Source organism: Sinocyclocheilus anshuiensis, unplaced genomic scaffold (assembly GCF_001515605.1).
Source record: "Sinocyclocheilus anshuiensis isolate Anshui unplaced genomic scaffold, SAMN03320099.WGS_v1.1 scaffold417, whole genome shotgun sequence".
Taxonomy (NCBI): Eukaryota; Metazoa; Chordata; class Actinopteri; order Cypriniformes; family Cyprinidae; genus Sinocyclocheilus; species Sinocyclocheilus anshuiensis.
This window is the reverse complement of record NW_015537953.1, coordinates 780,116-795,449: the sequence shown is the minus strand read 5'-3', so window position 1 is coordinate 795,449 and position 15,334 is coordinate 780,116. Positions and strand designations below refer to the sequence as shown.

Below are 15,334 nucleotides of genomic sequence, written 5' to 3'. Positions count from 1 at the left end.
AATGTTGTTGATTCAGCATTGTTTTATGTGCATGACAGAACTGGAAAAAGAATGACCTATTTGAATATAAAAGTCAAATGTACAGGATTTCACTGTGGACGTTGGCATGAAGAATGTCACTATGTCAGGCCAGGTTAACCTAACCTCTAACTGATATTTATGTTCAAATAAGTTGACTTAAGTTTTCTCTTGTGTACAATTTGATTTGCACTTAAAGACATCGGTTAATAATTAATTTAAGAATTAATACCTGGTCAGCAAGAAAACACTATAAAAGGTCTGTTTCTCTGAAGTGTTCTTTACAAACCATCAGCCATGAGAGCTGTTGTGCTTGCCCTGACTGTGGCCCTTGTGGGTAAGTCAAAATATATTTCTACATATTTTTCTCATTTTCTCTCTTTATACCTATTTGAAAAACTCTTAGAACCTCTTGAAAATTCCTTTTTTTTAATATATATATCTTTGATCTTTATTTCTTTCAGCAAGTCAACAGATCAACCTTGGTAAGTAATATGACTTGGAAAATTAGTTTGTAAGTGGTAACTTATACTGCGTTACTGCTTAAAATTAATGGTCATAACAACAGACTTAAATCAAAAATACTTTACCCTTTTCAGTCCCTGAGTTTGCCCCTGATAAGACCTATGTGTACAACTATGAGGCTCTACTCTTGGGCGGTCTTCCACAAGAAGGTTTGGCCAGAGCAGGTATAAAAGTCAACAGCAAGGTTCACCTCAGTGCCGTCAACGAGAATACCTTCCTGATGAAGGTAATGATCATTAAAAACCGCAGATTTCAGATCACACAAAGAAAACATGAACAAAATGCCATCACTGGATGGTAAAGCAACAATGCCCTCATTTAAATGGAAAATGTCCCCTTACAGCTCATGGATCCTCTAATCCACGAGTATGCTGGTATTTGGCCCAAGGATCCATTTGTTCCTGCCACTAAGCTCACCTCAGCACTGGCTGCTCAGCTTCAGATTCCCATCAAGTTTGAGTATGCTAATGGTGTGGTTGGAAAGGTATTTGCCCCTGCAGGAGTCTCCCCTACGGTACTGAACTTACACAGAGGTATCCTCAACATCCTTCAGCTCAACCTCAAGAAGACCCAGAACATCTATGAATTGCAAGAGGTGAGAAAGTAATCCTAGTACATTTATGAAGGCATTAAGAAAGTCTTTTTGAGTTCTGCAATCTTATTTTTTAACTTGTCCTTTAAGGCTGGAGCTCAGGGAGTGTGCAGGACCCACTATGTCATCAGTGAGGACCCAAAGGCCAACCACATTACCGTTACCAAGTCTAAGGATCTGAGCCACTGCCAGGAGAGAATCATGAAGGACGTTGGCTTGGCATACACTGAGAGGTGTGCTGAATGCACAGAGGTAATGAACAAGACTGGAAAGACTTGAAATATTTCCTCAACAATAAAATTTAAAAAATGTTAAATTCATCACATACCTTTCTCTCAACAGAGAATCAAGAGTCTGATTGAAACTGCAACTTACAATTACATCATGAAACCGGCGTCCGCTGGTGTACTAATCGCTGAAGCAACAGTTCAGGAAGTGCATCAGTTTTCACCCTTCAATGAGATCCATGGTGCTGCCCAGATGGAAGCAAAGTATGACTGATCCTCTGTGAGAAATATGAACTAACAATATTCCCAACACATTTCATTACTTTGACTTGAAGTTTCAAAAATAATTATTTGTTTCAGACAAACCTTGGCTTTTGTTGAGATTGAGAAGACCCCTGTTGTTCCAATCAATGCTGATTACTTGGCTCGTGGATCCCTGCAATATGAGTTTGCAACTGAGATTCTTCAGACCCCCATTCATCTAATGAAGATCAGTGATGCACCAGCCCAGGTATTACTTTAACAATCTCAGAGTAAAAGCCTTTGAACCACGCTGAAGACATCAACTGAGACTAGCTCTTACTCTCTTCTAGATTATCGAGGTCCTAAAGCACCTTGTTGCAAACAATGTGGACATGGTCCATGAAGACGCTCCACTTAAGTTTGTTCAGCTCATCCAGCTTCTGCGTGTTTCCACCCTGGAGAACATTGAAGCTATCTGGGCTCAGTTCAAGGACAAACCAGCTTACAGGTACAATTTGTCAGCAATAAATTAATAGGAATTTTTAAAATGATGTATATATTTTAAACAATGACTCTGGTAGGCGCTGGCTCCTGGATGCTCTTCCTTCTGTTGGCACACCAGTCATTTTAAAATTAATCAAGGAGAAGTTCCTGGCTGATGAACTTACCCTTCCAGAGTTCATTCAGGCTCTTGTGGTTGCTCTGCAAATGGTCACTGCTGATTTGGACACCATCCAATTGACAGCTGTGAGCAAATCTAACTATACTCAAAGTGTTGTTCTTCAAATCTTGCCTAATTCAAATGAATAATTTCTTTATCTTGCTGAACAGAGTTTGGCTATGCATGAGAAAATCGCCAAAATCCCAGCTCTCCGTGAAGTTGTAATGCTTGGATATGGTTCCATGATTGCCAAGCACTGTGTTGCAGTTCCCACTTGCTCTGCTGAGCTCCTCAGGGTAAACACATCAAGTCTTACATTTCTACCAGTCACTTGCTTGTTAATATTTGTCTAACTGTATGTGACTCAATCTCCTCAGCCCATTCATGAGATTGCTGCAGAGGCAACTTCTAAGAATGACATTCCTGAAATCACTTTGGCTCTTAAAGTTCTGGGCAATGCTGGTCATCCTGCTAGTCTTAAACCCATCATGAAGCTCCTGCCTGGACTGAGAACTGCAGCTACATCTCTGCCCCTTAGTGTTCAGGTTGATGCCACCTTGGCCCTGAGGAACATTGCCAAGAAAGAACCCAAACTGGCAAGTGTCAGACTTTGTAGGAATGAATTACTGTAAAATGGCCCATTTTCTTCCAATAATAAACTGATCTTGTTTCTTGCCACAGGTTCAGCCAGTGGCCCTACAGCTTTTATTGGACAGAGCTCTCCACCCAGAAGTTCGCATGGTTGCTTGTATTGTGTTGTTTGAGGCCAAGCCATCAGTGGCTCTCGTCTCCAGTCTTGCTGGTGCTTTAAAAACTGAAACCAACATGCATGTTGTGAGCTTTGCTTATTCCCACATCAAGTCCTTGACCAGAATCACTGCTCCTGATATGGCAGCTGTGTAAGAAAAACAAAACGGTTTTGTTTAATTTACTTTATCATGCCAAATGAGCACAAGCCGAAAGTAATAATGTTTGTCTATTTCAGTGCTGGTGCAGCTAATGTTGCCATCAAGCTCATGAGCCGCAAGCTAGACAGACTTAGCTTCCGTTTCAGCAGAGCCCTTCAGCGGGACTTCTATCATAGTAAGTGTTGCAAAATTCTTAAGAAAGCTAACAAATTATGTGTTGGGTGTTTATTCAAATGTATAGAAGACTGAATCAGTGGTATTCTTACCTATGTCTCTGTGCAGCTCCACTTATGGTTGGAGCTGCTGGCAGTGCCTACATGATCAATGATGCTGTCACCATCCTGCCCAGAGCTGTTGTAGCTAAAGCACGTGCTTATCTGGCTGGAGCTGCTGCTGATGTTCTTGAGGTGGGCAGACCATTTTTTTTAATCTGATTCATGGTTTAAAAATGTTTTCAGCCTTCACTCAATTCTTGCTTTCCTTGCAAACAGATTGGTGTGAGAACTGAAGGAATCCAGGAGGCTCTTCTGAAATCTCCTGCTGCAGATGAAAGTGTTGACCGTATCACAAAGATTAAGCGCACACTGAGAGCAGTACGTTTTCATGTCCAATGCACTGTATAATTTTATACTAATAAGCAATATTACAAACATGACATAGGCAAAATGTGTATGACTTATGTTTTACCCCTTAAGCTCACAAACTGGAAGGACTTACCAAACAATCAGCCATTGGCTTCAGCCTACATCAAATTACTTGGACAAGAAGTGGCTTTTGTCAAGATTGACAAGACCATCATTGAAGAAGCTATACCGGTATTGTGTTGTAGTTTATCTCTCCTCTTTCATTACTATTTCTTTTTGAGATCTGTCTCACAAATAATTCTCATAATTAGAACTAAGTTTCTCAACAACACTTTCCCCAGCTTGCCACTGGACCCAAACCACGTCAACTGTTGAAGGCGGCTCTTAAAGCTTTGCAGGAAGGAATTGCCTTGCAGTATGCCAAACCCCTGCTTGCAGCTGAAATGCGTCGCATCTTGCCAACAGCAGTTGGTTTGCCCATGGAGCTCAGTTTGTACACTGCTGCTGTTGCTGCTGCACGTGTCAATGGTATGTTTTTTTCTCAGAATTTTTATATCCTTTCTTCTGATATGAGGGGGTCACCACTTAGGTTGATGTTGTTCCATTCATCCTTTTAGTTCAGGCCACCATTACACCTCCTCTCCCTGAGGAGATTGAGACTATGACTCTTGAGCAGCTGAAGAAGACTGATGTTCAACTCCAAGCTGAAGCTAGACCAAGGTACACTTCTACAGCTACATTCATAGAGATGAGATATAATGCATACAACAATCGCTTTACAAACAATCTCCTTTATTCTTTCAGTATTGCTCTCCAGACCTTTGCTGTGATGGGAGTGAACACTGCCTTGATCCAAGCTGCTGTTATGGCGAGAGGAAAGATCCGTACAATAACTCCTGGAAAAGTGACTGCAAGAGCAGACATTCTCAAGGGCAACTACAAGGTGGAGGCTCTGCCTGTTGAGGTCCCTGAACATATCGCTGCTGTGAGGTAATGAAATCTTAGTGATGCCAGTATAGCAAACATTTTGAATCAATTATTAATTCATGTTGTTTATGAAAAGTGAAATGCAAGTCACCTTCTTCTTGTTCCGACAGCTTTGAGACTCTTGCTGTGGTTAGAAACATTGAAGAGCCCACTGCTGAGAGGACTGTTCCTTTAGTACCCGAGTTGGCTGGGCAGAATTCCCAGACACCTGCTGATTATTTGGTAAACTTTGAATACACAATTTATATGTGCTAGTATGCTGAGCATTCATTTGCTTCATGTTGTGAGACTTGTTATAATACTTGATTTTTCTTTCCAGTCCTCTGAGAATCCAGATGAGGTTCCTCTGAGAGCTCCTGCTCCATTTGACAAGACTCTCTGTCTTGCTGTCCCATACATTGAAATCAAGGGATGCGTTGAAGTGCACTCTCACAATGCTGCTTTTATCAGAAATGCTCCTCTGTTCTACATAATTGGACAACACTCAGCCCGTGCTACAGTGGCAAGAGGTATACTTACAGAAATGATTACATTCATGAAACTCAAGGATTTTCAAATAAAATGATAATTAAGGGTCTGTTGTTTTGGCTGTAGCGGAAGGTCCTGCTGTTGAAAGACTGGAGCTTGAAGTCCAAGTTGGTCCTAGAGCTGCTGAGAGGCTCCTTGAGCAAATCAGTCTCATTGATGATGAGACTCCAGAAGGAAAGGCTTTCCTGTTGAAACTGAGGGAAATCCTGGAGACTGAAGATAAAAACAGGCCCGTCTCTTCTGAAAGCAGAAGCAGCAGCAGCAGCAGCAGCAGCAGTTCAAGCTCCTCCATGTCCAGCTCTCGTGTGACCGAGGTGAGGACAAGGAATATCATGTGTTGGTGAAATTGCCAATGTATGTGTCATAAATATGTATATTCATTTGCACTGAATACTTTTTTTATTTATTTTCAGACTGCCACCATCATGGAGCCTTTCAGGAAATTCCACAAGGATAGGGTAACTACTGAAAATAATTTTGTCAACAATTTAGTTTCTTTAGATCAGACACTTATCATGTTTATAACCTTATTTTGCTTGCAGTATTTGGCACCCCATGGTGCCTCAAAGAAAGTTAGCAGTGGAAGTGACGCATCTAGCTTTCAGCGTATCCAGAAACAGGTGAATCAATTAGTGTCATTTGTTTGGTCATAACAACACAAAACTCCAATTAAAATATGATATTTAATATTTGTATGGTTTATGCTTACAGGCTAAGTTCCTCGGAAATGCAGTTCCACCTGTTTTTGCTGTCATTGCCCGTGCTGTGAGAGTTGACCACAAGCTGCTGGGCTACCAACTTGCTGCTTACTTTGACAAACCAACTGCAAGATTGCAACTTGTTGTTACTTCCATCGCTGAAAATGACAACCAGAAGATCTGTATTGATGGTGCTCTGCTGAGCAAGCACAAAGTGACTGTAAGCCTGGAAGTGTGATTAAAAAATTGTAGGGAATACATTTTTTCTCAGCTTTAAGCATAATTAAGCATAAATCTGTTTTTCAGGCCAAGCTTGCTTGGGGTCCAGAGTGCCAGCAGTATGCAGTCACTGCTAAAGCTGAGGCTGGTGTACTGGGTGAATTCCCTGCTGTGCGTTTAGAGCTGGAATGGGAGAGGCTGCCGATTACTGTCACCACCTATGCTAAAAAGTAACATTCATCAGCACAGAACAATAAATGTGTAGTGTAGAAAATGGCACTGGTTTAATTATCTACTCTTCTCTGTGTATCCTGTCACAATTAGGCTGTCCAAACACATCCCTATGGCGGCTTTCCAGGCGGGATTCAGACTTGAAAGAGTAATGAACAGTGAGAAAGAGATTGAACTTACTGCAGCCTTGCCAAATCAGAGATCCTTGAATGTCATTGCCAGGATTCCAGAGGTGAAATAGTTTTCCTTCAAATTATCTCTCACAGAGAGATAAAAAACACAACTAATTAAGTTTCTTCCTTCTGCTCTAGATGACACTGTCAAGAATGGGTATTTCTCTCCCCTTCGCCATTCCCATCAATCCAGATGGATCTCTTTCCATTCAAATCGATGAGGACATTCTCTCCTGGATCCAGAAACATATCAAGGAAGAATAATATGTGAAGAATTACATTTTACATTTAAGAAAATGTGAGCTGAATTCACATGTAATTGATTGGTTTTTGACAGTTTAATTGAATGTTACCACTGCTGTGATGCAAGAGACACTAATAAACACCCTGCAAGTTAATGAGTTGCCAATTGTTTTCACTTCACAGTAATTGCCAGCATTGCTTACTGATTGTTAAACAATGTGAATGTACAGGTGTAATGGCATTTTCAAGAAACTTGAAATAATTGAATAATAATTGTTCAATTTGGTTCTACATTCGAATAAGGATAAATTGGTACACATACTAGATACTAAAGCAGGGGTCTCAAAACTGCCGGCCCGCGGAGAAAAAGACGAGCCACGCAGTTGCAGAGAGAGCTAACGTCCCAGCAAAACCTTTTCCATAAAGCCAAAAAGGATGCTGATGCTGCTGTTGAAGCAAGTTATGTGGTGAGTGAGTTGATCGCTAAAGCGGGGAAGCCATTCACAGAAGGGCAGTTTATAAAGTATTGCATGCAGAAAGTCGCTGATATTCTTTGTCCAGAAAAGAAAAACTTGTTCAACAATCTCTCTTTGTCGGCAAACACAGTGGCAGAGCGGATCAGCATATATTTTATATTTGCAGTTTTTCAAAGTACAACTGTTTACATGTAGTAGAAAGGTAAGCAAAAGAAATGTAATAACTCTTCATTATGTTATATATATAAAATATAGTTATCTGACTCTGCGTGTCATTGACAAATTATTTTAAAAAGGAAACGTGCAACTCTTACCGTTTTCTTAAAGTTGTATCCTTCAAATACAGTGGTATTTTTCATATCTGACTCGGCGCGTCACTGACAACATTTTTAAAAAATGAAACGTGCAAATCTTACCGTTTACTTTAAATTCTATCCTTCAAATGTGTGACTATCACAGAAGGAGTCTGCCTGCATACATCAACATTTCTGTGCAGCAGTAGTTGTACAGTATTGTCATTGAACCTATTCAAACCGTCCGATGGACCGTTCATCCACCGAATCCAGCAGTGTCTCCCATAATATCGAAGTGCACATCATTTCATTGTTCTCGCTAAAAATATTTTCTCATAACATGAGATGTGCAGTTTACTTTAAAGATAAATTATTGTGCACCTAGCACTCCTCGCTGTCATTAAAACATAACATAGGCAACCACAGGAAAAGTAATCAATTGCATCCACTACAAATAGGCAGTGTTGGGTAAGTTACTCTAAAAAGTAATTAATTACTAGTAACTAATTACATCTTCAACAGTGTAATTAGATTACTGTACAAATTACTCTCTCCAAAAAGTATTTAATTACTTACTATTGCAAAATAGTAGTAGGATAGTATGTTAGTTTCCAAATTTAGAAATAGCTAATTGTATTGTTCTCAAATGAATCAGTGTTTTAAATTAATCAGTTGAGTTAATGAAATAATGACTCATTCATAAAGATAGTCAGTTGTTTTGTTCCTGAATAAATCAGCATTTTTTAACGAATCAGTTGAGTGAATGATTCAATAACTCATTGATAATGACAGTCACTTGTTCTGTCCCTGATGAACTAGTTTTTTTGTTTGTTTGTTTGTTTGTTTTTTGCACAAATCGGTTGTGTTAAATGATCCAGTGACTCATTTTTTAAAGACAGTCACTTGTTTCCTTTGCAAATAAACTTTTTTGATCAAATAAGATGTGAACGATTCAGAGAGTAACTTGTTTAGTTGCCGAATAAATCAGCATTTTTGAATGAATCAGTTTTCAATCAGATTCAATCAGTCGTTCATAAAGTCAGTCACTTGTTATGATCCCAAAATAATACGTGTTTTTAAATTAATCTCTTGAGTTAATTGATTCAACATCAATGCTACACTCAATGCCGCACTGAAAAAGCACTCCAAAAAGCAGAAATGCACTAAAGAGAATGCAAATGATTTTCATTGAAATCTTCCTTGAAAGGTGAAGGAGGACAGATACAGTCTCAGTGGACAGAGTACAATCAGTGTAGCCTGGAGGGTCTCCTGGATAAGGAGCATCACAGGGTGGTATAAAAGGCCCATAACTCATGCTGATGTGCAGCTGTCCCACGACACTGCCCCCTCTGGACAGGAGGAGGTACTGCAGCGTTTAGAGATTTAGAGCTTCTGTTTGTGCATGGGCCTGGTTATTAATCAGCTGGAATACAAAACAACTGCTGCAAACTATCATTATCATATAGATTTCCTTGTTGATACTTAGTCACACAATAGTTTTAGGCTGTTGCGATGCCAATTTACTGTGTTGACAGGTTGCTGTTATTTATCCCGTTATGACATCATTGTACTGATTTTAATATGCCTGAACGAGCGCAGATGAGTTTCCCTACTGGAATACAAAGTCTCAACAACTTACAAAGTGCAGCCTGTAAAAACTATTCTAAATGGCAGGAAAGAGTCGCCTTGGGAGGCAATTAACACTAAGTGGGATGAGCTTTATATCTGTTTTATGTGGGACATTTTAATTATCGTTAACAAATGATGAATTGCATACAATCCAAAATCATGTGGAGCTACACATTGTTATACACACACTGTAGCCTTGAGTAAGTCCAGGTACTGCTGTCCGTATTCAGGAGACAGAATATAATGTTGTAAACTGAGCTCTGAATCAAGGGTCATGAGGAGAGTTGCCTTATATTTATTAAGACAAGATGACCTCATCAAACTAATGACCACTGAGTGAGTCGTCAGCTCGTTAAGATTTAAAATAACGGTCTGCGTCTGCTCTATGGCTGCCAGGGTGTTTGTGATTCCACAGAGATAAATTCTGTTCTAACCAGTACTAGTTATTCCTATAGTAACTCACCCATAGGCTGTGTTTCAGAAACAGCTTGTCTTATCACCTCAGATCCAATCCCTCGGGCTCAAGCTGATGATGTTTCATCACAAATCATGCCTTATGTGTATATTTAACACTTTACATTAACTGTTACACATATCATATGCAAGTATATAATTACTTAATTACATAAGTAACCTAGAGTGATGTTTGCCCATGCAAAGGTTGTTGTGGATGGTTGTATTTTTATATATATTTAGGGTTATTGATTCCTTACACAGACTAGAAATCTTTTTATTTGAAATGTTTCATACAATCTTTTAATTCATTAACTTGCACCCACATTTAGGCCCAAATCACAAACTTATAATGTTGAATTAATAACAGTTGTAAGGCATTGTGTGTATCTGAATTGAGTATTTTATTTATTTATTTATTTATTTATTGCATGAAACATTGTTTACATTAAAATATAAAGAGAATAAAAAACTTCATATGACTGGAGAACATCACTACAAATAAGTCTGTCGTTTATCATTCGAGTGATAACATTTTAAATAAAATGTAAACAATCAAACATTAAACATTTAATATTTGCATGCATGAATCATTCACAATAAGATCAAGAGCATGCATTTATAAAACAGGGTGAATTTCAATTTCATGTCAACTTTAAATGTGCATCATCCCGTCAGAACTATCTGTTTACAAATATCAGTTTTCTAATATCAGCTAACTCAAACAGTGAGTGATGCATAGACTTATAGTTCATTAAGTTGCATTAGTATTTTAAAGCAATGCAGCAGTAAGTATTTTCTCCACTATGGAGGTATTACTGAACTATTTTGTTCGAACCTAAGGACTTGCATGGACTTGGCATTGGTTGTATTGTACTTTGTGTTTCTAAATCAGTCCCTCTCAAACAGTGTTGGGTAAGTTACTCTAAAAAGTAATTAATTACAATTTACTAATTACATCTTCAACATTTTAATTAGATTACTGTACAAATTACTCTCTCCAAAAAGTATTTAATTACTTATTACTAATTACTTTCAAAATCCTATATCAACCTCGACAAGTTAATGAAGGATAGACATGAAACGGTTCATTTAATTCTTTCAAGTAACTACATCAATTATTCTGAAACAAGTGAAGAAGCAGCAGAAACAAGGAAAAGAAGCATTGCTTACACATTATAAAATTGCTTAAAAATGTTGATGCTGGCATGCAACTTAAAAAAAAAATGCTGGCAGGGAAAGGGTTAATCAGACAAATTTATGAACAAAGACATGTGGGGGAGATAAACGCGCAATGACAGATAACCAAACGTACAAAACATAATACAGACAAGAGAGCACACAAGTATAAACATCACCAAGTAACAATATTCTGGCAGATATTGTATGGAGTGCCACAAGGCTCTGTCTTTGGCCCACTGTTGATATTCATGCTTCAACTTCTAACTTCTTATTCATTTTTTTATTGTTCTTGTTAATTTTGATATATTTACTTTTACAACCAATACCCATTAAAATACACTTATTGTGTGCATGGGTGCAGTGTTGGGTAAGTTACTCTAAAAAAGTAATTAATTACTAGTTACTAATTACATCTTCAACAGTGTAATTAGATTACTGTACAAATTACTCTCTCCAAAAGTATTTAATTACTTTATTACTTTATACTTTAATTACTAATTACTTTCTAAATCCTATATCAACCTCAACAAGTTAATGATACAAGGATAGACATGAAATGGTTCTTTTAATTCTTTCAAGTACATAAATTATTCTAGTCACACTTTAGATTAGGGTCCAATTCTCACTATTAACTAACTATTAACTATGACTTTTGCCTCAAAATACTTTTAATTACTGCTTATTAATACTTAGTAAAGTAGTTGTTAGGTTTAAGAATAGGGTAGGATTAAGGATTTAGAATAAGGTCTTGCAGAATAAGTTTATTATTTTACATTAATATTTGCTTTTTAAGTAATAATAAACAGCCAATATCCCAGTAATATTCATGCTAATAACCAACAAGTTAATAGTGAGAATTGGAGAACTAAAGTGTCCAATATTCTTATTTACTCAAAGTATTTAAAGAGAGAAGGGTACATAAGCATGCATTTTACGGTTAGACTTTAAATTTTGATGTTAAATCTACTATTGTATTGTGTATAAATGTTCTACAGTCTATACACAGTATTAAGTTCAATTACATAAGAAGTAACTGTAATTAAATTACAGAAAAAATAAGAGTAATCCCTTACTTTACTTTTTCAAGGGAAAAGTAATTAAATTACAGTAACTAATTACTTAGTAATTAGTTACACCCAACACTGCAAATAGGCTATGTCTAAATTCATATAATTTTGGTTTAACTTCTGCGTAATGACTTTATGTAATTTTAGTGCTTATCTCCATTAATGAGAGTGGAATATTTATTGTAAATGTAGGCTATATGATTAAATTAAAACAGTTTAAAATCATTGTTTACTTCATTACTTTTGTCCCTCCAGGAAAAAAAAGTCCATACACATAGGTCAGTTTGTGTGCAGGTGCGCAAATTTTCCCATCAAGTTTGTTTTTTATAAATCCCACCTTTTGCGTAGGAAGTGGCGGAAACCTCTTTCAGGGCAGGTTTTGTGCATACGCAACGGTTATAAACGAGGCCCCTTGACCCCATACTTCTCAGATGGACACGTGGTTGAACTACAGAGATTGAAGAAGAGGAACTAAGAGTACATACAGAAGTGTAAATTTGAAGAAGATCAGTGAGATATAATGGAGCTAAATTATTAAGGGCCTTATACGTAAGAAGCAGGATTTTGAATTAAATTCGCTATTTATCCGGAAGCCAGTGTAAGTGATATAATTTGTGCAGTACAATTCTGGACCAGCTGTAGTTTATCTAAGGCTTTAAAAGGAAGACCATATAGAACAGAGTTGCAGTAATCAATACTTGATGTAACCAAATCATGTACAAGAGTAGTAGTGCAACTGCTTGTCAAAAATGGACGAAGATGCTTTATGTTACATATATGAAAGTTGGCTGAACGAATAATATCATTAATATGGTTTTCAAAAGATAAGTTGCTATCGAGGACGACGCCCAGACTCTTTACCTGAGAGGATGGAAAAACTGTTGACTTATCAATAGTCACAGAAAAATGACCAGATTTGACCAGATTAGACTTTTTACCTACAGGAAGAATTTCAGTTTTATCATTATTAAGTTTAAAGAAATGAGATGAAAGCCAATTTTGTATTTCAGCTAAACAGCTTAACAGAGAAGGAGGAGGAAATACCGAATTAGGCATGGAAGATATATAGAGCTGGGTGTCGTCGGCATAGCAATGGAAATAAATTCCAAACTTCCAAAAAATTTGTCCAAGTGGCAGTAAATAAATAATGAATAGAAGAGGCCCCAGGACTGAGCCTTGGGGAACACCATCAGTGACATGCGATAACTCAGATCTGAAGGTTTTAAGTAGTACAAACTGAGTGAGACCAGAATGATATGATCTAAACCAAGAGGGATCATCTCTTGGGAGATAAATCTCAGGGAGACAAGCCTGTCTAAGAGGATGTTATGTGAGACTGTATCAAAGGTAGCAAATAATAGATAGAGCAAAATAAGTCAGCTGTCCAGAGTCCACTGCCATAAGCAAATCATTAGTGATTTTAACAAGTGCGGTCTCCGTACTATGATGTGGATGGAAACCAGATTGAAATTTTTCAAACAAATTATTTTTGGAAAGATCATTTGAAACCTGAGTTGCAACTATCTTTTCTAGTATTTTAGAAATAAATGGTCAATTTGAAATAGGGCGAAAATTGTCAACATTAGTTTGATCTGCTCCTGGTTTTTTATGTATAGGTGTTATTATAGCAGTTTTAAGTGATAAAGGAATAAAACCAGAAGACAGTGAAGAATGAACAATGTCAGTAATTAAAGAGGACAGAAAAGATATACAGACTTTAACTAAGTGTATTGGAAGAGGATCCAGCTGACAGGTAGTGGATTTAGAGTTCTGAATGATGCAGGTTACCTCATCGACAGTAGGAAGACAAAAAGTAGACAAAGTGGACAGAGAATATTTAAGAAAATAGGGATCTAAACAGCCACAGCCAACATTATATGCAGGTATTTGTTTATGAATACTTCTAATTTTGTATTAAAATAATCCATAAAAGAATTACATACAATAGTAGAATACAAGTGTGATGGTAGAGATTCAGTAGACTGCAAGAGCTTATAAACAGCAGAGAAAAGCATTCTAGTATTCCCTTCACTTGCGCTAAATAAATTAATGTAGAATTCAGATTTAGCCATAGTGATAGCTTCCTTATAGCTTAGCATATGCCAAGCATACAGTTCTTTATGTTCAGTATAACCAGTTCTGGCGTACAGACGCTCAAGCCGACGGCCGATAGCCTTAACACTAGCACCGCCACGGGGGTAAATTTTACCCGTGGCTGTTTTTTAAATGTACATAAAAGATTTAAAATAAAACATTCAAGTCTCCCAGTCATTGGTTTTACTAAAATTATGTAATTTACAATCCAATGTTGTTAAAAATTATTTAGATAAAACCAGATTAAAAAAACGGGGCATTATAGGTACCTATAAGCGCTAGCGGGTCAAATTTACCCGCTATATAATACCTGTATGTTCGCGCTGTCATTTTCTTGCCGCTTATGTTTTAACATAGTACATTGCTAGGCAACGCCTTTCACTCACTGATTTAGCGGTTATCAGTTTCATAAATAAAGTCAAAATATCCAAGTCAATTGCCAACAGACAATATCCGGATGCAGATGTAAAGCCAATGTAAGTTCAGAGAAGCAGGAGTGAATGTGAAACAACTCCGCTGCCGTGTACCGCAAAATTGACACCACAGGGCAGTATGTAAGTGAAAGAGTGATCCAGATTAATATAATCCTTGCAAGCAATCCATTGATCTTCATGGTTTCATGACAGCCTCAGAATAAAACTATAGAGTTAATGTACAGTGTCCAATATACAGCCCAGTAGTCCAACAGACAAACCGTCAATCCCGATAAGTCCCGAAAAGCACTCAGACTATGCAAACAGGCCGTCTTTTCATCAGAGTCACTCAGAATAACCAAGACAACTAAAAAAAAAAAAAAATGGCTAAAACACTTCTTAAAAAGCCGTGTCATAACATAAAACAGCTTAATTCCCAAGGAGGACATCGGCAGCCAACATGCACCGGCGTATAACCAAATGGTAAATTAATTTAATCATACCCTGCGGTACATGAACAGTGTTGATCCTGGATATTGTCATCTGCAATCGTGCATTGTGATTGTGATCACTTGCATTGTGATCTGTAAACCCTCGTTTCCAAATTTATCTTGTTACCCACCATATTTATTTTCAAATCTAATATCCCTCTATGGCATATTTAAGTCCCACTTGAATGCTCTTCGACGAGAGGTGGTTCTTCGGTGTCCAAAATTTTTCAAAAACATATTGGGACAATGTTTTTAGTCTCACGTAGCCAGACCTTCAGACTGACAGCAGAAGGTCTGGGAACCTTGGCTGCTTTGAATGGCCAAGGCCCACCCAAGAGGCCATATGACTGACAGGTAAAGCAACCAATCACAAACAATTCGTTTTGTGCCATGTCACAG

General features: G+C 37.6%; 1 protein-coding gene across 1 annotated transcript; it reads left to right on the top strand.

The window, feature by feature from the left end:
* Positions 1-267: 267 nt before the first annotated feature.
* LOC107664873 (vitellogenin-like) lies at positions 268-6,992 on the top strand. Its single transcript, XM_016455561.1, has 28 exons — positions 268-355; positions 483-503; positions 618-769; positions 887-1,138; positions 1,226-1,387; positions 1,478-1,626; positions 1,723-1,873; positions 1,956-2,113; positions 2,187-2,352; positions 2,437-2,562; positions 2,644-2,862; positions 2,948-3,165; positions 3,252-3,349; positions 3,457-3,581; positions 3,666-3,767; positions 3,870-3,989; positions 4,100-4,286; positions 4,376-4,478; positions 4,563-4,748; positions 4,856-4,967; positions 5,065-5,254; positions 5,340-5,587; positions 5,687-5,731; positions 5,816-5,893; positions 5,985-6,191; positions 6,278-6,420; positions 6,515-6,653; positions 6,733-6,992. The coding sequence occupies exons 1-28, from the start codon at positions 316-318 to the stop codon at positions 6,856-6,858; spliced, it is 4,023 nt and encodes a 1,340-aa protein (XP_016311047.1). The 5' UTR covers positions 268-315; the 3' UTR covers positions 6,859-6,992.
* The last annotated feature ends 8,342 nt before the right edge of the window (positions 6,993-15,334 follow it).